At 41.4% G+C, this 25,915-nt stretch overlaps 1 protein-coding gene across 1 annotated transcript; it reads left to right on the top strand.

The window, feature by feature from the left end:
- The first annotated feature begins 42 nt into the window (after positions 1 to 42).
- lca5 (lebercilin LCA5) lies at positions 43 to 25,915 on the top strand. Its single transcript, XM_088625332.1, has 8 exons — positions 43 to 276; positions 5,220 to 5,609; positions 10,843 to 11,378; positions 17,446 to 17,583; positions 17,977 to 18,073; positions 21,060 to 21,194; positions 22,187 to 22,336; positions 23,085 to 25,915. The coding sequence occupies exons 2-8, from the start codon at positions 5,246 to 5,248 to the stop codon at positions 23,891 to 23,893; spliced, it is 2,229 nt and encodes a 742-aa protein (XP_088481458.1). The 5' UTR covers positions 43 to 276; positions 5,220 to 5,245; the 3' UTR covers positions 23,894 to 25,915.

The raw sequence follows: 25,915 nt of genomic DNA on the forward strand, positions 1-25,915 counted from the left end.
TATGACAGGTTAGAGGTTGCGCGCCGGACAGCAGGCAGAAGGCGGGGCCTGGGCTCGGGAGCGCGCTCAAGCCGTGGGAGACACCGTTACCGTGGAGCTCGAGCACACACACACGTCTGGCCCCAGACTCGGAGACCCTGGAGTCCTCAGCGCGGATTAGGGCGATCCGCGGACACGACAAACATCAATGAAATATATAGTGCACTGCAGGAGCCATTTTCCTCGCGTAAGCGGATTCCCAACTCCAAAGAAATGAATGCGTGTAATAACACAAAGGTAGGTCGAGATTGCAGTGCTTATTTAAAGTGAAGGTGTAACAAAATCTAATGCTGAATGACTAAGTTATTATTTTTTTCTCATGCGCCAAGGCAGTCTAATTTGACTCTAATAAGATTTTCACGTATTTTTATGACATTATAAGTAACTGTCCGCAAAACGTCGCTAACGCCTGTCTCGTTTTTCAAGAAACCTGCGGTTTCTTGCCAGATCCTTGCCGCGGGTTGTGTCAGGTGGTATTTTCTTGGTTATTGTGTCCAGTTCGCTGATTATGCTCAAGTGGTTGTTGTGTACATGACACTTACGGCTCCCCCCATCTCCATCATATCAACCGCGGCTGTTTCGAGAAAGATTGGCATGTCTCCTTCCTCCCCCGCACTGCCCTCTAATAACGTAGCGGGTACTTCCTGGTACGGTATTCCCAAAATAAAGATGTTTTCCTGTAATTATGACGGAGTCTCTAGTTAGGTCCTCTCCACGATGCCTTTAAAGTCGTGTCAGGCCTTGAGCTCGTTGAGGCTGAGTACTGGCCGTGTCTGTGTTGACATGTGCCAATGTCTGATCATCGCATTCAATAGATCGTCTCCTTAAACGCGCCTTGTTAAAAGGTTAAAAGTTTGTTTTGCATCGTGTAATAACTTCTAAGGGTACATTTCGCAGTTACCCAGAAATCTAGGATTCTCTCATAATCGTAATATTTTACAACTGGATCGACACTGCATTTCTTTTTAATGAAAACATTCCGTGCAGTTGACAATAATCCCAAACGCAGTTCAGTCCCATTAATCGTAGCTTAATTTCTGAGTATCGGGCTCTTTAACACGACTCTGAGAATGTTGTTACTAGGGTGTACTTGCCAGCTGACATACAGTTTCACTGGGCGTTTGCTTTTAAAGCTTTGGCAACACAACCGATGACATTTCACTGAGTGTTATTATAGATGGGGGCTCTTTTTGAAGAAAAAGTGGTGTGATGATCTGAACAATCAGTAAAGGTCAGACTTCACGAGGGAAGAGGGAATACTGAATACTGAAATTATGTCAGAGAGCTGGCATACCATCTTGTGAAGATATTTTATTCTGAATAATATACATGAAGTATTTTCTCCAGAAATTGTCCAGCTTGACCCTTTTCTTATATTTTTCTAGTATCTTTACTATTGTTACAGGTCACAAATGTTTTTGGCATATTATCTGTTCCTTTAAATTGTCACGTTGCCCAGAAAATAGGCCATGTTGAGTGACAGTCCACATTCCTTTAAAAATTATTGTGGACATATAGTATTGATTTGGGATCTGAGTGCTTAAGCTTAAGTGTCAGCCTTAAGGATAGAAAGCTTCAGTCTTGTGCGTCGGCCCTTTATAGCTTTATGTTACTAAAACATCGTATGCCAAAACATCTTTTACGATTGGTTGGTACAGAGCAGTCTGCTTCCTTGAGTGCTATTGTAATACCTGAACTGCAGTTCTGCTTAATGAAGCAGTCAGGAACAGTGCACTTCTCATTCCAAGGACATAGTGGCGGCACTGTGGCTAAGGATCCGCACCTGTGGCTGGAAGGTTGCCGTTTCAAATCCTGCGGCCAGCAGAGGAATCCTACTCTGTTGGGCCCCTGAGCAAGGCCCTTAACCCCAGCTGCTCCAGGGGCGCTGTATAAATTGCTGACCTTGTGCTCTGACCCCAAGCTTCTCTCTCCCTGTCTGTGTGTCTCATGGAGAGCAAGCTGGGGTATGCGAAAACAAATTCCTAAAGCAAGAAACTGGATATGGCTAATAAAGTGACCTTAATATGATCTTACCCTTTCATGCATCCTGCCTGCAACGGGAGACAACATAGCTCATCCCATAACCAGCCTGGCTTGGTTTGTGTCAATCAGTCCAACACCTGAAGATTGTGTGCATGAAGGAATGCCTGTGTCAACTTGTCTGTGCGTGGGAGTGATTATCACTTGTGTCCTCAAGGTTGCATTAACAGTGGAAGGAAGATGCTTACAAGGTAAATGTACAAGGGGTCCCTAATATATATATATATCTGGTATAGGATCTGAAAGTCACGGTTTATAGCAAAACCACATACCTAGTGGAAATATCGCTCATAAAGCCATGTAAATATGAAATGGTTATGGACTGTAAGAGCATAATCTTTGCCCCTACGACTTAAAGTTCAAAGCTTTTCCCATACAGATCAACAGAATAGGATCGGGTTTGGGAGCATGCATTAGGCTTAGCATGTGTGTTATTTGTAGCCGCTCAAATACCGTACGGTACCGTCCATGTACACCAGATTTTTGAACATTTTTATTCTACCTTATCACTCACTTTTATCCTGACTTACCAGTCATTTTAACTGAACATCTTAACCAAACCCTTGTTTCTACAATCTTACCTTGAGAAATGGATGACTTCTGCTCGATGGTTAATGCTACTGATCTCCTTCTTGAGTTCAGCACCTGCCCTGCGCTTGGGACTGATCGTTGCACAGGTTCAAAACTAACATATGCTAAAAGTCGTCATTGCTTAGGTTCGCCACCAGCTATGCAGAATGTGAGATACAAGACATTTTCTAATTGAAAGTTAAGAAATACGTATTAAGATGTTGACGGGGTTAGTGTAGGAAAACGTGTTGGGGTGACTTCTAACCAGGGTGCCTGTACCAGTGTTGGGAAGTGAGTTTTGAATATTTAAATCAAACAATCAAGTCCTTGCTCATTCTTCACTGTTAAGAACTAACAAGTCACCATTACGTATACCTCAGTACCATTACACTCCCCTTCCACCAAACCAATCTCATTGTACAGCATGGTTCGGTACAAAATTGCCGTCTGTGCCATTGATAAATATGCCATCAGCAAAGCTCAGAATAAGCCATGATTCATCCAAGGAAATGCCATTGTTCCATGGATTCTTTCAAAGGTGTAGGGTCTGTATGAAAAAAGCAAGTTTCTAAGCCATCCAGTGGATCAGGACTTTAGGCCATGTTCCGTTGCTTTTTTTGTACACACACTTCAGAATTGTTTAGACCAATGATATGCTGCTTCATCACCCTTAAACCTAAGTGTTTTAAAAGTGTTGTAGGAATAGTGGATATCAGTGAGTGTGTTCTGTGTCCTTCCATGTAATAGTAACAAGTAATAGGTTTATTCCATGCTGAAAAAAAGAAGAAAGAAAAACACGTTTCGGCCGTGGGGCCTTCTTCAGGTGTGATGGAGTTCTTCACACCTGAAGAAGGCCTCACGGCCGAAACGTTGTGTTTTCTTTCTTCTTTTTTTTCAGCATGGAATAAACCTATTACTTGTTCCTATGATTTATTTACTTAAGTATTGCAGCCAGACAAAAAACATTATTGCATGGAAAAAGAGACTCTTAGAACTGTGTGTCAGGCAAGAGTACCGGGAGCAATAGTAAATGTGAGGACCATACATAAAGTCTCCCAGTGAACTGGGAGTTGTTTGTGAAAGATTGTGCCTTTTCATTCTTATCAAAGCTGTTACACTTCAGTGTGTCAGTTCATCTGATTCCAGAAAGTTTCTTGAAATTTAAAAAGTGGAACTACACAGAAGAGGAAATAGGATTCGTTGTGCAGTAGTGAAATGCATTTCAGATTATTTAAGCTCTGGGCCCTTGTGCAGTGTGTGTGGCTGCAGTAAAAGAGAAATATACTTTATTTTGTTGCTTAAACTAACCATTGTTTTATCCAGAGATCAGGTACACTGGTTTTTATTGTTACTTCTTTTGAAATATGTCTTGTAAAGTATAAAAAATCCAATTTCATCCTTTTTTATTGTGTAAGACTTCCAATAAAAAAAACCTCCTTTTATCCTGGTAGTAGATCATAGATGTGTTGGGGGGGTGTTTATTTGTGTTTCTGAGTGCACTTGTGCTCTGTGTAGCAGAGCTGGTTTGGGCGCGGTGACGTCATCGCCCTCCCTGCGTGTAGCAGGGACCCCAGCCGCCTGGTTTGAGGGAGGTCTCCTTTAGCTCACTCGGCTGGTTCCCTGTTGCGTTATGCAGGAGACTCGGGTTTGCGCCCCAGGTGTTGCGGGACGAACCGGCAGGGTGGAGCGGCGAGGGCACGAGGTCACATCTGCATGTGCAGGTTTTAACAGCAACCATGTACTGGAACAGAAAAGGGAAACTTTCTTTGACCCAAGATTTTAGTGCTCTAACAGCCAAAATGGAAATTCAAACACCTGTCATTCAGAGTCTGGAGGTGGGCTGTAGATGAAATCAGTCTTGTCTCAGAGTTGGAAATCTTAGGCTGGGGAGTTTGGGGTGCATCATGTAAACGGACCTTTTATTGCATTTAACAGATACAGGAGCGAGTACCTGACAGAACCTCCTGTGCTGTTGGCAAGCCTCATTCAGCACTATTACCTCTGCACCTGCCAAAATAAACCTGAACAACCGTGTAATCAAGTCCTTCCAAGTGTTTTAGTGAAAGTTTATAAATATACTTATTTTTCATTCACACTGTACGGGGGAAAACATAGATGAACTTCATTTACACTTCATCACGTAATGAATGGTTTTAAAAAAAGAAGCAGAGTGTATGTCTGAATAATGTAGATAAGGACTTGAACAGGATGCTTTCTTTATGTATACTGAGTGACTGACTCATAGGTCATAAGCAGAGTCAGTTCCTTAATGGGCATATGTTTTCAACCCAGAGTTTTATAAAATACATTAATTCTTGAAAGCAGAATTGGCACTATTCGTAGAATTTACAATGCCTTCTCTAATCCTGTACAAGACAAGCCTTTATATTAAAGTGCCACTCTGTTTAGAACCGAATACTGGAGAACTGTGTAATGAGTTATGTAGCTTCACTGCATGTCACACACATTAAGCAATTGGTATTATAAATACAAAATGTACAAAAGGTGATTTAATCGGGCTGTCCTTTTATTTTAGTTATTTGTTTGTTTGCATTTCTCCTTCCATCCAGAGTCCCTAGGCAGAGCCAGAGGCAGAATGGAGTCCCAGAACACACACACGTCCCATGGAGATAACAGGGACAGAGAAAGGAGACGGCACTCCCGTAGGAGCCTTGACAAGAATTCAGAACCCCCTTTTAAATCCCCGCACCGCAAGAACAAGGAGAAACCAGACGGTGACAGTCCCATGAGCGAAAGGGCGAGGACCAGAACGCGGGACCCGGACAAAGATCACAACTCCGACGACGAGAGGAACAGCGACTCCTACTACTCGGATGACTATGAGAACGGCTCCTACGTGTCTGACCAGTCTCCCACTCCCAGCTCTCACTCGCCTTCCCCCGGCCCCAGGAGAGAGGGGCGCACCAGGCGCATCTCGAGCAGCCCTCCATGTAAACAAGGTAAAACCTTGCATTCCACCGCAGAGATCTGTGGTAAAGCCTGTAGACTTCCTGTTTCCAAAGCACTGTGACACCAAAAATCAGGAGCCACTTGAAACACGGGTAACAGGAGAATATCAGTTCGCTGCACCAGAAGAAACTGTAAAAAAAGTTTGGTTCTAATACAGATCTATAAAAATCCATAATAAATTGAACACATAGTCCAGGAGACTGAATATGTAGATTATGTGGCATTCAAGAAAAGGACAAATACGCGACCGTCTGGCAGCCTATAATAAGTTGAGTATTGAAGAAAGTAGTGTTGAAGAAACTTAGTATTAAGTTGAGTATTGAAGAAAATTTATTACCTTATTCCTCAAAACTTATTACCTGCAACAAAATTATCTTCAGGCTTTTTTGTAGCAGTTGGCTAAGATTTTATTGACCAAACAGGACGTAGCTAAATTGTATTATGCCGATTAACATTTGCTAAAACATGGGTTGATCCGCGGGGGTCTTCTGTGAATGTCACGGGCTAGTTTCTTGCACGGCCACTGTCGGAAGCAATACAAGTTGTACTGTATGTCGGCAGCACGTGCCTTGCGCCAGACTGCTGATGCTGTGACACCGTGAAGGAATTCTGCTCCATTCCCCTCACAGAACCTGAATAACTATGAGCCTGTCTAAGTCTTAGTTATCTCATGTCATCCCAGCTCACCCCACAGACATTTAATGGGGCTCAAGTCTAGAGAATAGAGCATCAACAGCATATTCTTCTATATTCATCTTGGCTTTAGCATAGATAGTTATAGTTATGGCCTGGCCAAGAGGTTTACACCTACAGTATGTCAATCATTGTTAATAGTCACAAGGGTCCATAAGAGCTGCAAGGGTGGGCACTTTAGTGAGATTCGATCCCTGATATTAAGAAGCACTGGAAGACCAGTGCATGTAAAGGACAGGACAGTAAGGACATGATAGTCATGGTCCAGTTATGGTTGTGGCTGTAGGTTTATTGTTGGCTTTGGATGACCTGTGACGGTGCTTATTTCACATTTGGAAGTATTGCAAATGAGACAAATCCATTTTGTGAAAAGCTCAGGTAATACATACTGTTTGTGGTAAGAGGAGAATACAGGGGTTTCCTGTAGGTGCTGCTTATAAATGTTAGAAAGGCTCTAGAAAGATTACCAAAAGGATAGAACAGAAATCCTTGAGTGTCTAGGTTACAAAACAAAACGATGTACAGTTTAGGAATTATTTTCTGTGACCAACTGTACCTGTAGAATAAATGAATTGTATATTAGCTATATTCATATTATTTGCACCCAATTTTACACAGATCGAAGAGTGATTAATAAGATGAGTTTTCAGTTCACTCCTTACGGTTTGAACAAATTAATATGTTGCACAAAATGTTTGATTATTCCGGAGTGCACGTATTGTCTTTTTAGAGATCTTACTGAATACTTATAATGATTTTTTAGGTTAATTTTCATGTGAGGTTAATATGCTCAGCATGGAGGCTTAAAATTTATCAGTAAACCTTTGCCAGCTTTAGAAAACTAGGCTTTAGGAGTTGAAATAGGTAATGGAGCAAGTATGTTATTTGTTTTTCTCCAGGTGTTTCTGGGAGGAGTTTAGTTGAAGGCTTACTGTAAGATTTCTGTTCCTGATTATATCTGATATGTCCCTGTAGATGGCAGCATTGGTGAGCTTTCTTATGACGTTCTGTGCTCTAGAGAGCATAAGAAAGGTTACTTAGGAGAGGAGGCCATTTGGCCCAACCAGTGTGTTTTGTTACTGTCCACTAATTGAATGAGCATCTCATCCAGCCGTTTCTGGAAAGAAGCCAGGCTATCGGGTGTGACCACGTTCATCCACAGCTCAGTGTGTGAAAAACCATCTCCGGTTCTCAGTTTTAAATGCACTTTTCTGTGGTTTTCACTTGCATCCTATGATCAGGGTTTTCCTATTGATCCTAAAAAAGACCTTTGAGTTGAGTTTGTTGATGCCTTTGAATACTTGAATCGGATCCTTTCATAGTATTCTATTTTCAGTACTGAAAGCCCCTAGTGGTTGATCTGATCTTATTTTGCAGTATGTGTTTGTATGTAGCAAAAATATATTATGGATTGGAAGGGCTGCAAATTTGCTTCAGCTGTTATAAAAAGATGTTTTAAGTAGAAAAGATAAATTCACAAGGGAGGCTTTTACGACAAATCTTAAAATTCACCATTGTATGAAATTGTACAGGCCTGAACAGTGTTAATGATTTTAATACATTTACAGAAAGGTCTTCACTTCTAAAGGAGTTGAATGAATGGATAAATTAATTTTGCAGTACTGTGAGACAATCTGAGAATGTTCTTTTATTTTATAGACCATACTTTATTTGCTTTACAGCCGACTAGGAGGACAAACTAAGCCCAAAGTGCTTAGCAGTAATCTTTGAGTCATTAACATGAAATATGTTCTTGTAAACATTCTAAAATAATGACCACACAGTGTGAACTGCACTGAAAACAACTATCACTAAAATATCTGTAGAAGTGTTATAGCAATAAGCAAGTTCTTAGTCATTTTCTAAAGTAATATCAGTGTTCTAACATAACCTGCCTTCTGAATAATATTTTTATTTTAATACAGCTAAAACCTGATGAAATTTAGATTAATATTTTGCTGCAAACTGTGCACAAACAAAAGAAATGGTTTTGGCTTGCTTAGCTGGTTTCTAATTGATGTGGGAATCTCATTGAGACATTTTTTAAAAGATCTTCTTCAACAACATGGATGGTTCAGTCCATGGACCAGGGTTTGAGAAAAGTGGCCATAGCCTTCCTCTAGACCAGAAATTAATCTGGTCTTCTCGTTACTCTTTCCAGGGTAGTAACATCCTCATCAGAATGGGCGAACCAACCTTGTACATTATTTTAAATGAGACTTGTTGTTATTGTGTAATTGTAGCATAAATTGATTATGTTTGCATGATTCACTAAACTTTACTCTCTCATCTGTCTGTTTACTGCCTTTGTTAGTGTTTCCCAGTATTGTTTGTACTGGGATAAAAAAAAAGTTAACATACAGTAAATACCTAAATCAATTTCACAGGTTGCTTGTTTGAGATCAGTATCCTACATTTTATGTTTATAATGCATGATCTTACTGCCTGGTCATGCACTTTTCTACCCCGTCCTTAATATGTTAATCTTTCTGAATTTATTTTGCCACTACTACGGTTTTGAAGTTCGTCTTATTTTCTCATGTCTCTGTGGTACCCCACTGATGTCACCTTGAATGGACCTTTCTCTCCTTATCATTACTTTGTTTTATGCATTACCAACTTTTGTAGTATATGTTACTTTAAATACCTATAGTATTGAGTTTTACTATGTCCATTATTTGTAAATTACCTGCTATTAAAAATGTAACTACTTATTATTGAAAATCTTTTGACAATCTGATATTAATATATGCTCTGATAGTACTGTATCCCCTACTGATGTAGTTTGTTCAAGTTAGTAAAGTCCTACATCCTGTTATGGCCCAAAATATAGTTCAGTCCTGTTCATGTAACTACATTTTTGTGTAATATATTTGCACTTTGTCAAGGGAAGTTACCTGAATGATACTGAACTCTGAATGAAGCACTGCAAAATTTTGAGGAATTGCTTAAGAGTTTGGGGGTATTATTGTATTATTATACTATCAGAATTCATAAGCCATTTGAACATTTTGTTTTAAAGAGTCAACAGATTTTAAAATTTCTTTCATACAATCACATCCGTTCCCTGACTTATGTAACTGTTCCATTTCTTAAGGCATTACATTTAAATAACTCATAAGCGACCCTTTCTCAGCCTTTGAGTGAAGACACTTAAGAGAGTTATCATTCACAATACAGTATATTGTAGCACTGGTCCCTCATTTGCCTTTGCTGTGTCTGTAGGTGAGTCAGGAGAGCAGAACTAAACCATGAGTTTATTGTCCTTAAATGGTGTGTGTGCTAATCATGCAGTGGGTGCAAAGAGAAATTAGTAATACTTATTCCTTACATTTATAGTATATAGCTCTTTTCTGAACACTCCAACCAAAGCACATTGGACCACCAATGTGCAGCAACTACAGTACCTGGATGATGTGACAGCAGCCATAATGCACCAGTACACTCACCACACACCAGCTATCAGTGGAGAGGAGAGCCGAGAGATGAAGCCAGTTCATAGATGTGGATTATTAGGAGGCCATGTTTGGTAAAGACCAATGGGAAATTTGGCCAGGACACTAGGATACCACCCCTACTCCTTTCAATAAATGCCCTGGGATTTTTAATTACCACATAGAGTCAGGACCTCGGTTTCACACCTCATCTGAAGGACGGCCCCTTTTTACAGTGTAGTGTCCCTGTCACTATACTGGGGCATTAGGACCCACACAGACCACAGGGTGAGCGCCCCCTATTGGCTCCTCTAACGCCTCTTCCAGCAGCAGCCAGGAAGTCTCCCATCCAGGTACTGACCAGGCTCACACCTGCTGAGCTTCGGTGGGTTGCTATTAGTGAGTTGCAGGGTGATATAGCCGCTGGCATAAAGAGAAAGAGAGAGAAGTAGCAGCAACCAGCAGTCCATTCTAGAGGAACAGAAAAATTAAGCAATGACAAATACAAAAACATCTTAAGCCCCTTAATTACAATAATCAAACACCAATACCAAGCGTCTAGTGAAAGAAAACCTCCACTTGCCAGTTTTCAGAAGACATTTCCTAGACAGGGAAACAAAAGGAGCAAAGCTGTTGGACACAGAATGGAAGATTTATTTGTTTTCTGGTCTTTGTCATCTGACAAGCTACAAGGCCAATTCATTCAAAATATTTACACTCTCAGATTTCTAATGGAAGTTTAATTTGGAATTCGGAGAACATGTTTGATTTCGATCTACAAAGCTGAAATGGAGTTTATAGTTGCATGTTTTAAACTAATCAAGGATAAACTTTCTGCTGATATGTGCGTGGATATTTAAACATTTAAGATACCAAGTGTGTGAGATTATTTTCCATTTTACACTTCTAAGTCAGTTTTATAGAACAAGTGTGCGTGAAAATAGTTTCAATAAAGATCCTTCAGTTCAGTTCAGTTCAGTCTAAAAAATATGAATTATTGTAGAAGAACATTGGCAGACATTTTTATTTACTAACGGAACAACCCGGCTTCACAAATCACTTGTCTCTGTAGTGTAATGCCCAACTCTCTCTGTAGGCTTGAAGAAGATGGGATCGAGGCATCTAAGTAACCGGGCTATGGGACAGAGGAATTGGGGGGTCCGATCCCAAAGCCTGAACAAAGAGTCTCCTCCTAAGGACCTGGACCTGGTGACCAAGCGTGTGCTGTCCGCGCGGCTGCTGAAGATCAATGAGCTGAAGAACGAGCTGGCGGAGCTGCAGCTGAGGCTGGACGGGCTGCAGAAGGAGAACAAGATCTTGCGGCAGCTTCAGCACCGGCAGGAGAAAGCCCTCCACAAGTTTGAGGACACGGAAAACGAGATATCTCAGCTCATCTCCCGACACAACAACGAGGCGAGGACCCTGCGGGAGCGCCTGCGCAGGGCCCAGGAGAGGGAGCGCGCCGCGGACCGGCAGCTGAAGGAGACGGAGGACGAGCTGCACCGCTGCAGGAGCACGCTGCAGAAGCTGCGGCGGCTGGCGCAGGACCGGCACCTGGCGGAGCGTGAAGAACTGGCCCGCAAGCTGGCGCAGGCCGAGGGTCGTCTAGAAGACAACGACCGGAGGATCAAGGTACGTCGGTTTTCTCAATGTCGACCGGCGTGTAAGCGTTGCCCACTCTACGGCTTGGGCTGTGTGAAAAATAAAAACAAAAGAATTTCAGTTAAAAGTATTTCCTGTGTTTGAGACCCTGCGATGGTGTGCCATTGCAGCAACCTTTTAATAGGCAGGCCCTAGGTAAAACACACACATCTAGCAGTAAGGTAAAAGCCAGTGTTCTTTACTCACCATGTAAGAGAACTAAACAAAACTCAACAAAAGAGAAAACAAAAGCCTAGGCTTCTCTTCAAGCTCTAACTAGATGTCTCCCTCTAGTCAACCAGGAAGCTAAGATGCTTATCGGCAACAAAGCATTAGTCTCTCCCCAAGATCGTCCATCCATTTTCTAAACTGATCTATCCTATACAGGGTCACGGAAGAGCCAGAGCCTGTCCTGGCAACCAACAAGCACTCGGCAGGATACACCCTGGATGGGAAGCCAGTCCATTGTATGGCACATACAGACATAAACACACACACTCTCACGCTAATGCTAGTACTAGTTTTCCAGAAGCCATTTTACCTACCAGCATGTTTTTAGATTATGGGAAGAAGCCAGAGCACCTGGAGGAAACCCATGTGAACCCATGTTGTCACAGGGAGAACATACAAACTTTACAAAGACAGAACCCCAGGGATTGAACTCAAGGCACCTGCACTGCAAGGCAGCAGTATTGACCACTGTGCCACAGTGCTGTCCTCTCCAAGGTCCAAATGTTCCAAAACTCAGTCTCTTCCTGAGACTGTTCAATTAAAAAAAACGACACTTCTCAAAACCCACAAACTCCATGGTCAGGTGCTTCCTTCTCCCCCTGCTACAGCACATTTTCACAGGATCTGCTCTCCTTGGCTGCAGATAATGACTGATGGGGAAGCCTCAGCTTCCTGGTTTATTCCATTGTCACCTGATCAATTGTTTTCTCCCAGGTGGTCAGTTGACTGGGGGCAGCAGCTCATTTCCCCTCATCTTTCTAGAGAATTTGGTTCAGGCAAGGGCCGTACAGTCACAGCTCTTTTAACAAATACTTTTTTGGAAACTATGTAGTAGTACTGTATAGCTCTACCTGCAAATTCTGGTCTTAATAATTTTCTTGGTTTTGAAGTTGCATGGCAAACCAAATTATTCAGCATCTAAAATGAATGCATGAATAAAAGCAAAAACTTGATGGCAACGTGTAAATGAAAGTCCATCTGTTATTTTCTGAAATTCTGCCATGGACATCACAGAATTCACATCTCTGTTACATTATAATTGTCATTTTTGCTGTTTTTTTAAAAAAACTTGGTTTTTCATTCTACCCACCTGACCTTGGAATAGCCAGTTAAGATTTTCATGTCTCAGCTCACGTCTGTTAACCCCGCAACCACACACAAGAGATAATGAGTAAGTGCAGGTGGACTCGTCTGATGTAACCCCAGGCTGGATCCTGTGGGGTACCTTGATTGTGGTCCCCATGGACCATGTCCTGCCTTTTAATGTTCATTGGAGTAAAAATCCCCCTTAAATTTTAACAATACACTGGATCAGTCTAGTATTATATTTTATATCCCAAAATGCTATAGTCCTTATCTATCTTTTAGTAGAATTGAAAACATTTTCATATTTAAAGATGTCTTAAGCATACAGTAATTAAATTAAAAATACATTTATGACCCTATTTGAAGGTATCATCAATTTGTATAATATGGCCACGAAAAATATTCACCCCCCCCTTGGTCCTTGTCACATTTTATTGTCTTAAAATAGGGAATCATAATGTATTTAATTTAGATCAAGATAATGTCTAAGTGAAAACAAAATTCAAGAGATTTTCCCAAATTAATTATAAACACAAAACAGCTGAAAGCTTTTAACAGAGATTTAGGCCATATTTGTCAGGACCCCAACATGGAAAAAGTAATGAATTATTATAACTGAATGCTTTCAAATCATAACATGTAGGATAAAGAGAGGCTCCATTTATAGTAAAGGAGTCCAGTCTTGACCCTTGCATATTGTCATGGGAGCCGGTCCTGGCTCCCGAGTAGTGCGTATTTTGGACTCTATGCAGACGATATAATCCGGAAGTGATTATATCGTCATAAGACTTCAAGGGAAACACAGCAGGAGCAGGACGGGATGACAGACAGGGGGGCGTGATGGCTGTGATCCGGTGCTCAGGGGGGCGTGGCACAGGCGAACAAGTCCTAAGGTAGTCCAAAGGGGAAACCAGGGCGCAGTCCAGGAGCCAGGAGATCCAATCCGAGACAGACAAGATTAAAACGGGAACGGGATCCGGAACAGGGACAGGGAACCAGGAGGATAACAACTGTTACGAGGCCAGGTGCTCCGAGCCCCAGACTCAGCAGGTTAGGACGCCGTGATGAAGCCTATGCCGTCAGGTCTCTCCAGGACCCGCTGGTAGTCGTGCTTCCGGGCGTACGTCTTCCAATGTAGAGCGGGGAATAGCGGGAGCGCCAGGCTATAAATAATAATAAGGAAAACAAGGGACAGGTGCACATAATGAACTAAAATAGGAAAGGGTCAGAGCACCCTTAAGAGGAGGGATGAGGATCGTGACACATATACACTGTCTCTCCAGGATTAGACAGGCCTGTCTGATAAAAAGCATTCCTTAGAGCTCATTAGATAGATGAGAAGTAGATGAGAAAGCGTATTCAGGCTTCTCTGTCCTCCCCCTGCCCCCCCGTTGAGCAGATCTTTTTCGGATGCTTTCCGTAGTGCGGGAGGTTCGTCTCCAGTTAGAAACGAGATGCGTCCATCGCAGATGCCACCTGGGCGACTTTCAAGGGTGCAGACAGTTCTGGCCCACATACCCCAGCCTTGCCCCCTGGGGCATGCAGCAGCATCTCGGTCACAGACAGCTGGCGACTTTACTCTTGCTCACGGTCACAGCATGTGGATCATAAAACTTAGAGTGCACTCGGAGTGAGCCACTTGATCCATTGAACAAACTGTATCGTTCTTTCTTAAGCTTTAGGATAGATCTCAAAAGATCTTAATTTCATTTATCAGCTGGTTTGAAGATGATATTGGAATTTCACAGTACCTTATAGCTGTTACAGTTTTATAGGTAGAAATGTAAATTTGCGTGTGTCAGAGAAATCAGATGAAGTATAGTAGGTTCTGTATTCTTCTGTTTTCTAATGAATCTTCTTGGCATATACTTACATATCCAAGGGAACAGGGATAACAGGGAATTTATATTAAAAGCAGCTAAAACAGATTTGTTGTTTTGGCTACTTGCATTCATCTTGAGCCTCTCTGTCTCTGAAAAAACATATGATATCATATTCTTGTAATTCCATGGAGACGGTTCAGTGTTTCTTTGAGTGCAGTTAAATTACAGTTTTCCAATTAAATTACTCATTTCTGGTAGATTAAAGTTATGTTGTTCCTTCTGTTTGTTTTTTACTGTACACAGGACATTGTGTAATTGGCTATATTATTGCTGTTCGATGTTTGTGAAATTTAGGTGACCTGTTATACATCTCATTATTTCACGTGTACTTAATTGCCACTTACATTATTGATTTGTGGACTGCTGGCCCTCCAATGTGAATTCTAATTAGCTGACATGAAAGAAATCCTATACATAATTAAAATGTGAATGTTTATATAAGCTTTTTTTAACTCTCTTATCTTCTGTAAGGCTATTGTACCATCTTTGTTGGTAATGTTTGTCTTCCTTGTTTTATTGTTGTATTGGACTGTGCCGAAAAACAAATTTGATCACAGGATCATAAATCTTGAATTGAATTGTCTTAAGATATATACTGATTATCAGAAGAAACATGCTACAAATTCACACTATAATGAAAATGTTAAGACTTTCCCTTGTGGCAGGCGCACTGGCTTTTTATTGAGCAGATACAGCTGAGCATTTATCAACAGGGGATCTAGTCTGTGCCTTTCACAGAAGTATCATGTCTAGCTACCATGGAAGCAGTACAAGCAGTAAATTTTTTACACCAGATTGCAGAGATTGGTCTTGTGGGAGTTTATCCCATTACCGTCACAGCGCCTGGACAAGCATGTCTGTTCATTGGTTTCTGACCCCTAGATGCCACATGTCATCTCGGCTCTTTCCACAAACGTTCAGTGGAGCTAAAGTCTGGCAAGAAAGGTACCCACATCATACCTTCCCCAGTCTCATCTCACAAGAATGGTGTTACATGTGCAGCATGTGAATACTGTATGTGCTGCCATGAGGGAAAGCACTTGATCACTGTAGCACTGTGCACTCAGGCTACCCTCACTCACTGTGGGATCAGTCATTCTGTAGCAACCAGACACTGTTGCCCCGCATGGAATGAACCTCTATTTGTTTGTTAGATCTTACACAAGTTAATGCAGCATTCTCGTTAAACCATTGGGTGACCTATCGTTGTCAACTGGCGAGACACTCCTCCTGGAAGGAAAGAAGTGCTGCCATGTGGGGTGAAGGTGATCACTCAGTAGCAATTAGCAATGACTGCATCTTAAATAAATAGCAAAATAGCAATAAGTGCACCGAAACCATCCATTTTGTAATGGATGTCAGCAGAGCAGGGAAGCCAGAGCCTAGTCCAGCAAGCAACGGGCACAAGGCGGGATACACCCTGGACAGGACGCCAGTCCATCGTAGGGCACACACAGACTGCACCCAAACCATGTCAGGAAAATGTGCACCACATTTAGATTGACGTCCCATATGCACTCCTCTGTTTATCGAGAACATAGTGAAGGATGACTCATATGATGATATCACTTTTCTTCACTGCTAATAGTCCATTGCCTGTGCTCTTTGCTCAGCTGGACTCACAAACGCACACTGCGAGGTGTGATGATGCACCTGGCTATTGTATGCCACTCGGTAGAGGTCCCATGATCTGTTTGTGATTAAGACTGGCTGCCGGCACCCCAGGTTGAGATTTACAGTTGCTTACCTGCTTTGCCTTGCACTTTAAATTACTGTATATTGATCACAATCCCAGAGAATGTGCTTCCACGCACTGTTGTCCTTTGCTGATAGTTTTTTCCTCAAATCTCATGCTGACATCACCCGAGATGCTGTTGCCCGTGAATCATCAGAAGGCGGTGATGCCTTGATCACTGAAGCTCCTGCTAAACGTGTGTGGACACCTTTGCTTTCAGTGTACTTGTTGTCCCTCACTTATCCAGGTGTCTCCATTTTTTGTCCACTACTTGATTTTGAGGTTTGATTCATCGGTAAAGAGTCACGGAGGCATTGCTGTCTTGATAGGAGGAGCATATCCTCACCATGTTTTTTTGGTCGTGATTTTTACCAGGCTTGACATTCAAGAGGTTAAATCACCTCATCACCTTACCCAATCCACTCTCTCATTACTAAGGTGATTTGGTGCTTTTTGAACAGTAAAAACCACTCAAGCGTACCACGGTCAGTCAGCCATGAATGACTGATTAATCAAAATGATCTGTGTACTTTATTTTTTCCTGAAAACATTCATGCATGCTTAGAGGATTAAGCTTTTCTGATGCTCAGTATATTTTAGTGCTAAGAGAAAAATCATGCATTGGAACAGATATCTTTATTCATATATTCAAACACAACAACAAAATGTATTGATAGAACAAGAAACATTTGATTCAAACTTAATTTCTCTTATTTTAGTCTAAACTTTATAGAAGAACCATACTGTGTACTATACTTTTTTTTTTTTAAGGCAGTGACGGTATTACTGATGATTTTGCCATGGCCTTGACAGGGAAAGATATGATTCTGATAAAACCATTTCATCAGTGGTGAAATTGGTACTGTTGATCTAATCTAGCATCTACTAATGGATGTAATACATCATTCTAAAACCACAAACATGTTTTCTGTGACATGGTGCTCTGTGTCTGTGAGCACATAGAGAATCTGTTGATTGGTTTTAGTTGGTTTGTCTTGCTAGAGATGCTCTCAGGCATTGGGATATGAGCTAGAGACCAGGGGCTCCAGCAGTGTGTTTCCTAGCAGCCTTGGCACCAGACGGCATTGTTTAATCAGCTGCTTTCGTGTGCTCCGGATGGCAGGATCTGGAGAGAAACCTGGAGCTGAGTAGCAGCAGCTTTCACAGGCAGCTTGTGGCTGAGAGGAAGAAAGCTCACGAAGCCCAGGAGGAAGTCAGAAACCTCCAGGGAGAGCTTGAGCGACTGGGACAGAAACTTAAGGTACCGTGCAGATACACCCCTTTATTTACTGGCTAGACCTCAGAAATGCTGTAAGTTCATAAGCGGCTTCCATACACACTGTTGTGCTTTCTTCTTAGCTTAATATCAGTGTGTCAACCAAATCTTTAGTATGGTCACTTAGTGGATGGAACATGGAAGCCATTATTTATCGCCATACCAAACGGCAGTCTCCCAACTGCAAGAAGTAAGGAGAACCATTAAAAGAATATATGTCAAGTTTGATTTTCAGGTGCCTGCAAAACCTACCACAATACATGCCAGGATAAAAGATGTATTTTTTCAAAAAATCACTGCTGTCATTTTACTGCTGCGGCTTTTGGGAATATTCTGAGGGGTGTTAAAGGAACATGTTGTACTGCTTTTGTCCCATAGGAAAAGGAGAGGGAACTTGAAACAAAGAACATCTATGCCAACCGTATACTAAAGCCATCACCAAAGAAAGATGGAGACAGTGCCTCAAGGAAAAAAGGTATGACTGTTTCATAGTTCCCCACCTCATTTAACAGCTGAATCACTGGCTATCTAAGAATGTAATGCACAATGCACAACAGCTTAGTGGTGCAAATCACACATGCAGATCACATAAATAAGAGCTTCAAAACCCCAGTTAAATGGTGCCATGAATGAAAGACTGAATTCCTTTTTGTGAAGAAAATAGTTGTTTTGAGGCATGACTAGGTATTAAATTTAAGGAAAACAAATGTTTGTTTTTACCATTTTCATATTTGACTAGTTCTAGCTGTTGTTTCACTATAGTATCTCGCCGTATCCACAGGGAAATGTGGTGTAGCTGTTGGTTGTAAATTATGCCTTGTGCCACTAAATGTAAAAAAATAGATATTTTCCAAAGATTCATAAATACTACACTGTACAACAATCTCTCCATCTCTGAAGTATTAATTGTGATTGGTTGGTATTCTTTATAAAAATATTGGTATATTACAAAATGATGCAAGTAGAAACAAGTTTATATTTGCTTAATTTCCTGTTTGTCTACCTTTATAGTTTTTTAGTAACTTGGCATACTTAAAATATGATTGTCATCATAAAGACATTCTCACTTGACAAAATCTTGTTTACATTGGCCTCGTTTGTCTTAATTATCCCATCATACGGTACTTTGTAGAGAGAATAGATTTGATTGGTAGTGTTGCTAAAGTACAACAAAATAAATTGTGCAAGTGCTTAAAAATGGAATTCAAACAACTTTAAATGGACATTTCTTTGATATGTAGTTTTTCATTTGTTTTCGAGCACTTTGAAAGATTGTCTGTTTTGTATGACTCCCTCTGTGTTTCTCCTCATTGTTAATGCAAATCAGGAAGATAGGAATGTTCAATTTGTCCAGGGGGCAAAAGGCAGCTTTGTGAAGCTGGCTCCCCTACCAACAGTGTAATGACTCAAAGCGCGTTCGGTTTGTGTCGGTTTGCTACTTTTGTTTCTTTGATATAAGGGATTATTTTTGGGGGGATAGTGACGTCACTCAGCCCCTCATTCAATTGCTCTGGAGAACCAAACTGGTCTAATTTATTTGGACCAAGTTTGTTACCCTAGGTTGGGCTATTTTGTGGGAAGTGCCTCCCCCAAAATAAGATACTTTTCTTCCACTTCAGTTTAACAGCTACGTTGCATGGCAGGGAATGACATCACTCTTTTACAACGAATCTTATGTAAGATCGTGTGTCAGAAACCCAAGAGGTACAGATTCTGGTTTCAACAGCCCAAACAAAATGATTCACGAATCTCCAAAGTCTATATCCCCCCCCCCCCCCCCCCTACAGAAGAACAGTGAAGAATTTCCCCACATGAAGATCTGCCAATACCCGGATCAGAGAAATGTTGCTCTTTGGCGATCTCAAGACACAAGCAGCCACACTGGCAAACTTCACCTGCGCACAGGGGAACCCTCATATATTTGGAGATTCCTCTCTGTTACACATACTAGTGTGACAAGTTTCAACGTGTCATGCAGCCACAACGCCCAGGCTGAACCAGAACAGGTGTGTTCTACTACTGGTCTGTCAAGGGCTGCACTGTATATCACCAATGGCAGGATCAAAGGGGACTCTGAGGAACGTAGCTCTAGGCAATAGCATGGTGGACTGTACTTTCATTAACCTGGACCACTCCTCTTTTAATACATTCGCTGTCAGGTTCCAAACTACAGCTAAAACACTAGACTATATCCAATCAAAAGAGCAAAACAGACCAATGGCACACTGACATAGACCAGGAAGCTGTATGATCTTTACAGCTGATACACGTGGGATACAGACCGTCTAGTTGGATACCAGGAGCACAAAACAATCAAGACATTCAGACATTTTTTAACACACTCCTAAACACACTGTAGCAAACAAATAATATAAAATAAATTCATTATTATTATAATGTAGTCATACATCTGCCTATATGTGATTGAATTCACGGATAAATTAGTCTTGTTTCTGCTGTTTGTGGAGAGAAAACTGCATGGGTAGAGTTACATCACTCCCCCCCAAAAATGCATTATTGTATGTCTCAAAAACCAAAACGGCACACAACAGTGCTTTTAGAGGCGCAAACCAGCACAAACAGAGCACAGAGGAGTGCGACTGGTTTGGTTCTGTTGCGTGGTTGTAGGGAGACTCAATTACATCACTCCCCACCAAGAAATAAAATCCCTTACATCTCAGAATTAAAAGTAGCACAAACACTACCTTTAACAGCACAAATGATTGCAGTCTAAGTCAATGTTTTGTTCATAAGGGGTGTAATTTCACAAAGGTGCAAACAAAAGACTTGCTGGGTAATTAACATGTTTCAGAGAACTATTTTGAGGTTGTTAGAATGACAAGAGATTTAATAATAATTCATTACATTAACTGTATATAGCACTTTTCTGGACACTCCACTCAAAGTGCTTTACGGGTAATGGAGACTCTCCTCCACCACCACCACCTGAAGCCCACCAGGATGATGCAGTGGCAGCTGAAGTGCACTAGTACACACACCAGCCATTAGTGGGGTGGAGAGCTGAGCAATGAAGCCAATTGATAGATGGGGATTATTAGGAGGGCATTGGTAAAGGCCAGGACACTGGGCTTTACCCCCTACTCTTTTCGAGACATTCCCTGGGATTTTTAACGACCACAGAGAGTCAGGACCTTGGTTTTACTTCTCATCTGAGAAATGGCTCCTTTTTACAGTGTAGTGTCCCCATCACTATACTGGGGCATTAGGACCCACACAGACCACAGGGTGAGCCTCCCCTCTTGGTCCACTAACACCACTTCTTGCAGCAACCATCGAGGTACTGACCAGGCTCACACCTGCTGAGCTTCACTGGGTTGCCAGTTGTGAGTTGCAGAGTGATGGCTGCTGGCTATTTAACAGAAGTTTACGTGCTTTTAAAAGTAATGCTTCTTCCACGGCAATTTAAACAATTGTTTACCTGATATTTTTTAAACGTCTAGCTCCTAACAGGAACGTAACAAAGAGTGTGCAGACTGATGAAAACCTGTTGCCCATCGAGTTTCCTACACCACCCCCTGCTATCACTGATGGTTCACGGAATTCAAAAGAAGATGATTATCTTTCATCAAAGGCAAGTGACAATGTCAGGCAGTTCAGTAAGATTAGATTCAGAGCTATGGGTTTTGTTTTCTTTTGTTTGTCATGTATCAGTGCTTTTTTTTATAACAGTATCAACTGAAACAATTGTCAGCAGTATAAACCACATATGCATCTTTTTTCTTACAATATGTAATTGTTTTTAACATAAAGTTTGACTATGCAATAAAATGTGGGAGAATTCAACTGCCATCCATCAATTTTCTTTATCCAATTCAGGGTTGCTGGGAAGCCACAGCCTATCCTGGCCAAGCAGTAGGCTCAAGGCAGGATACACCAGTCAATTACAGGCCAGACACATAGACACCACTCACACATTTACAGCAGGACTAATTTTCCTAGAAGCCAATTAACCTACACTACCAGTATAGTACCAGTATATCTGTGGACTGTGGGAAGAAACAAGAGTGCTTGGTGAAAACCCACATGAACACGGGGAGAAACTCCACGCAGATAGCACCCCAGGTCTCGAATTGACCCCAGCGACCTAGCACTGTGTGGCAGCCCTGTCTCGTCATTTTCCAATTCCTGATTGATTGCATTTTTCATGGTGTACCTGTTGCTTTATTTGCTGTACCGACTCTTTCAGGCAGTTTTGACTACAGAGATTTTAAGTTCTTGATTATTAGACTTCTGGCTAATAATGGCAAGGCAAGGGTTGTTATTATATATTCCCATGTTTTGTGATATTTGTAGAAGTATTTGGGTCTATGAGAGCAGTGAATTCTCTTGCATTTTCTCTCTTTTTGTTAAAAAGTCCAACATAAAAATGTTCATGATGTTTTTACTACTGATGTTAAACAGGAACCATTAAATGCACTTATGCACTCAAGCATATATGACAGGATGGTAGCGTTCAAACCACCTTTTCAGTACTCCCCCATACATTTGACACAAAAAATCCGATCAGGTTATATTGAAATGCACTGTACACATAGTCGAATGATAATCTCCGGCGTTTTTAAGGAAGTGAAGGACAAGGGGCTTGAGCAGAGGCTAGCAGAGGAGCAGCAGAGAGCGGAGAGAGACCGGGAGGAACGGGAGAAGGAGAGGGAGGAGAAGCTGAAGAAAGATCAGGAGCTCCAAGCCCTGGAGGAGAAAGCAAAGAGACTGCGAGAAGGTGAGGGCACAATTTCGCTCTTATACTCAGATGATGACCCCATTTCCGAACAAGTTTGAGTTCTTGCAGACTATAAACTTTGATGGGTGCATAAATACAGTATGAACAATGATGAGAAATGCTATAATTAATTTGCACAGCAATCCCTGCTGAGATGTCATTTTGCTTTTTGACTTGATAATCTTTTTGTTTTTTGAAGTTCTCAGCTTTAACCATTCAGCTGTACAAGCATTTTAAAAGAGGACTATAATACTAGGTGAATGTCAAGTGTGCCTTAATCCTCACTTGAAGCCTTTCTTTAGCCCTCCACATTCGGAGTAATAGAATGTTTACATATACGTTCATTATTCAATATGTTTGATGCTTCTAAAAGCAACTTAACTTGTTTGGCTGGGCATTTTACTGAAGCTAGATAACAACAGCAGCACCCCACCCATGGTTTCAACCCACAAACGTCAGTGAGACCCCTGACCACAAATCCACACTTTTTTTTAGAATGTTTAAACCCGCTTCCAAGTATTTGAAATGAAAATGAAAGTTCCTTCTTTGTAAATACCCATGTGCAAATTCAACATTTCTTGGGTTTCCGTGCCTCTCAGTATATTTGTAGGCATCTTTCAGCAATGAGAAGGTACTAGGAATAGTACTAGAAACGGGCTCGAGATGGTTAAAATAAAACCATGGATTCCTGTTCCCTGGTGAACAGTTGCTTCTCTCTGCAATCACTGCGATTGTGTGTCTTGCTCAGAGTGGGAGAAGGAGGAGGAGGAGAGGAGGTGGCGTGGAGACCCACTGCAGCAGGAGCAGCAGCAGGCTGAGGAGAGGGAGAGGAGACAGTGGGAACGGGACCCGCACAGTCTGGAGCGAATGGCAGAGGAGCGACGCAAGAAGGAGCAGCTTCTGGCCAGGATGCGGGAGATTGACCAGGAAACTCAAAGCGAAGATTTGTTTTCCAATTTCTCTGACTCCAAGCCAGCCAAGCACTCCGCGGAGCCACAGAGTCCAACCCCATCGATTTTCAAGTTCACCGAGCCAGTGGAGAACCTTCCCAATGGCATGCCTTCCCAGGGGACCAAAGACGCTCTCAAAAAGCCCGACTCCTCAGGACGCAGAGGAATTAAGATTCAGGAGTCCAGTGAAGATCTGACCTTCGGTAGCTACGTGCCATCTTTTGGGAAGGCAACGAGCAGGAGTGGACTTACTAACCAAACAAGTGAAAGTGCTGAACAAAAACACAGAGACACTCTAAATCTTAGTTTTGGCAAAGATAAGAAGACTAACCTTATGCAACAGTTATTTGGTTCTACTGCCAATACAGACATGTCCTCCAAGATGGAGATACTGAGTCCTCCAGCAGCCAGCAAGATGTCTCAGGGAAACAGTGTCCCCTTTCCCTGGGGGAAAAGCACCCCAGGCAAGAAAAAAGAGAGACATTTTTTGTTTGATGACATGAAAACCACCACCTCCAACAGCAACGGGCTGCAGGTTGCCGAGAACAAGCCAACTGTGAAGGCCATAAACGCATTTGAGGATGAAATTGAGGAAGTCTCTCTTTAGATAGCAGTGTTCTGTATACATAATACCACTGTTATTATTCTAGTTGAAGGCTCCCATTGTATCTTTCCTATTACTGAAAACTACATTTGCTTCATAAAGGAATAAGCTAGGGTCATTCTATGTGAACTCAGTCAGAAATTCCCACCTTAAGGTTTAGATGTTTCTTATGTCATTTGGACAGACTTTAGATCAAATATGAAATCGGTTCAATTATTTGAGCTCGTAGATAGATTGGCAGTTCTTTTATTAATGAAAGGTTGCAAAATCTGCATAATTGTGATTGATTGATTGTGATAATGAGTGATTGCAAGGACCTAAAAGTGCCATTTTTATTGTTATCCCTAGGAAATAATCAGTTCAACCAAGTTAATAGAATTAAACCAAGGGTTGTAGAAATCAGGGCTTTGTCATTAGAAAAATATAGATTTAAAAAGTGTGACTTCAAGTCCTTGTTCATTCTAAAGTAGTAAATGTATCAACGGCCAGTTGCTTATACAATTTAATTATGTTATTGACTCAATTTATGCAGATCTCCATCTCCACTGCACGCATTCAGTCTGATTACAAATCTTCACAAATTGTCGCTAGGAAGAAATGTAACAGACTGGAACATCTGGTACATAAGGATGAATTGCCTTATGGCGTAGGAGTTAACAAACTGATCTTGGGTCACTCTACAATGATATTGAAATTGGCATTTCATGCTACTACCAGATCCTGAGTGTGGTTGTACAACAAAATCAAACTATTGAGGTGGGAATATTCCTGGATTTCAAGATGATGTTTTTTTTTTTAAAATTTGAATAAAGGGACATGAGTGTTATATATTCTATCAATAACATAATAAATGGTAAAATATAATTTACTTCTACAGTGCTGAGAAAAAATTTTGAATCCCCTAGGTTGGTCTGTATTCTCCTGTATTTAGACTTAAAACATAATTAGATCATCCTGAAAGTCTAATAAAAAATGAAGATTAAATATAAAATGAAGATTAGACTTTACCGATTAAATGAATAACACAAAGAAAGATCTGGAATATTTAATTACCAGAATGAATTAATGATAATTTTCCTAATGTTAATAGCCCTAAGATTCAGTAACTGGGAGCACCTTAAGCATCAATGACTTCAACTAGACAGTCTAACAGTCTCTTGCTTTGGCTTTTAGGAATTTAGGAACTGTTTTCAAGTTTGCTACATTGAGGGTTTCCTTGCATTAAGAGCTCTCCTTAGGTGCTACCATGACATTTCAGTGGGTTTCTTTCTGGACTTTGACTTCGCCAGTCCAATATGTGAATTTTGTTTCTTTGTCTACTATTCTGACACACATGCATGTATGTTTAGGATTAATTTCTTGCTGCGTAACACACTTTTGGCTCAGCTTCAGCTGATTAACACACAGCCTGACATTCTTCTCCAGTGTTTGCAGATACAATGCCTAATTTGTGGTTCCAGCAAGCCATTCTGGTCTTGGGGCAACAAATCAGTCCCATGTCATGATATTCCTACCACAATGCTCGATAGTTGGGATGAGGTTCATCTGTTGGAAGGCAGTTGGTTGGTTTTCGCCACACGAAAGGGTTCTTATTGTGGCAAGAAAGTCATCTGTTCAGTAGTCTTGTGGATCTTCAAGTTGCTCTTTGCAAACTTAAACCGTGTAGCGATGTTATTTTTAGAGAATAGTGGTTCTTTCTATTCTTCCATTCCCATGAAAACGATTCCCACTTAGTCTTCTTGATGGTTGAGGCATGAACACTGACAGTAGTCACAGCAGGAGAGGCTTGCAGGTCCTTAAATGTTACTCTGGGGTTCACTTTCACCTCAGGTGATTTTCTGTTTTGCTTTAGGGGAGAGCTTGGCAGGATGACCGGTCCAAGGTAGAGTCACCGTACTCCTGAATATTTTCCATCTGTTGACTGTCTAACAGTGGAACGATGGAGAAAGTTTTAGAAATGGTTTTGCAACCGTCTCTGGTGTTGAATGTCAGTTACTCTTTTTCTGAGGTCCTCTGAAATCTGTA

The sequence above is a fragment of the Lepisosteus platostomus genome, chromosome 3, assembly GCF_059453375.1.
Source record: "Lepisosteus platostomus isolate fLepPlt1 chromosome 3, fLepPlt1.hap1, whole genome shotgun sequence".
Classification (NCBI taxonomy): domain Eukaryota; kingdom Metazoa; phylum Chordata; class Actinopteri; order Semionotiformes; family Lepisosteidae; genus Lepisosteus; species Lepisosteus platostomus.

Bases quoted from the DNA above. Each gene is read 5' to 3' on its own strand.
- lca5 (XM_088625332.1), top strand. From the start codon at position 5,246: ATGGAGTCCCAGAACACACACACGTCCCATGGAGATAACAGGGACAGA. The intron at 11,379-17,445 runs GTACGTCGGTTT...TCCGGATGGCAG, and splicing joins ACAACGACCGGAGGATCAAG to GATCTGGAGAGAAACCTGGA. The intron at 21,195-22,186 runs GTGACAATGTCA...TTTTTAAGGAAG, and splicing joins TTATCTTTCATCAAAGGCAA to TGAAGGACAAGGGGCTTGAG.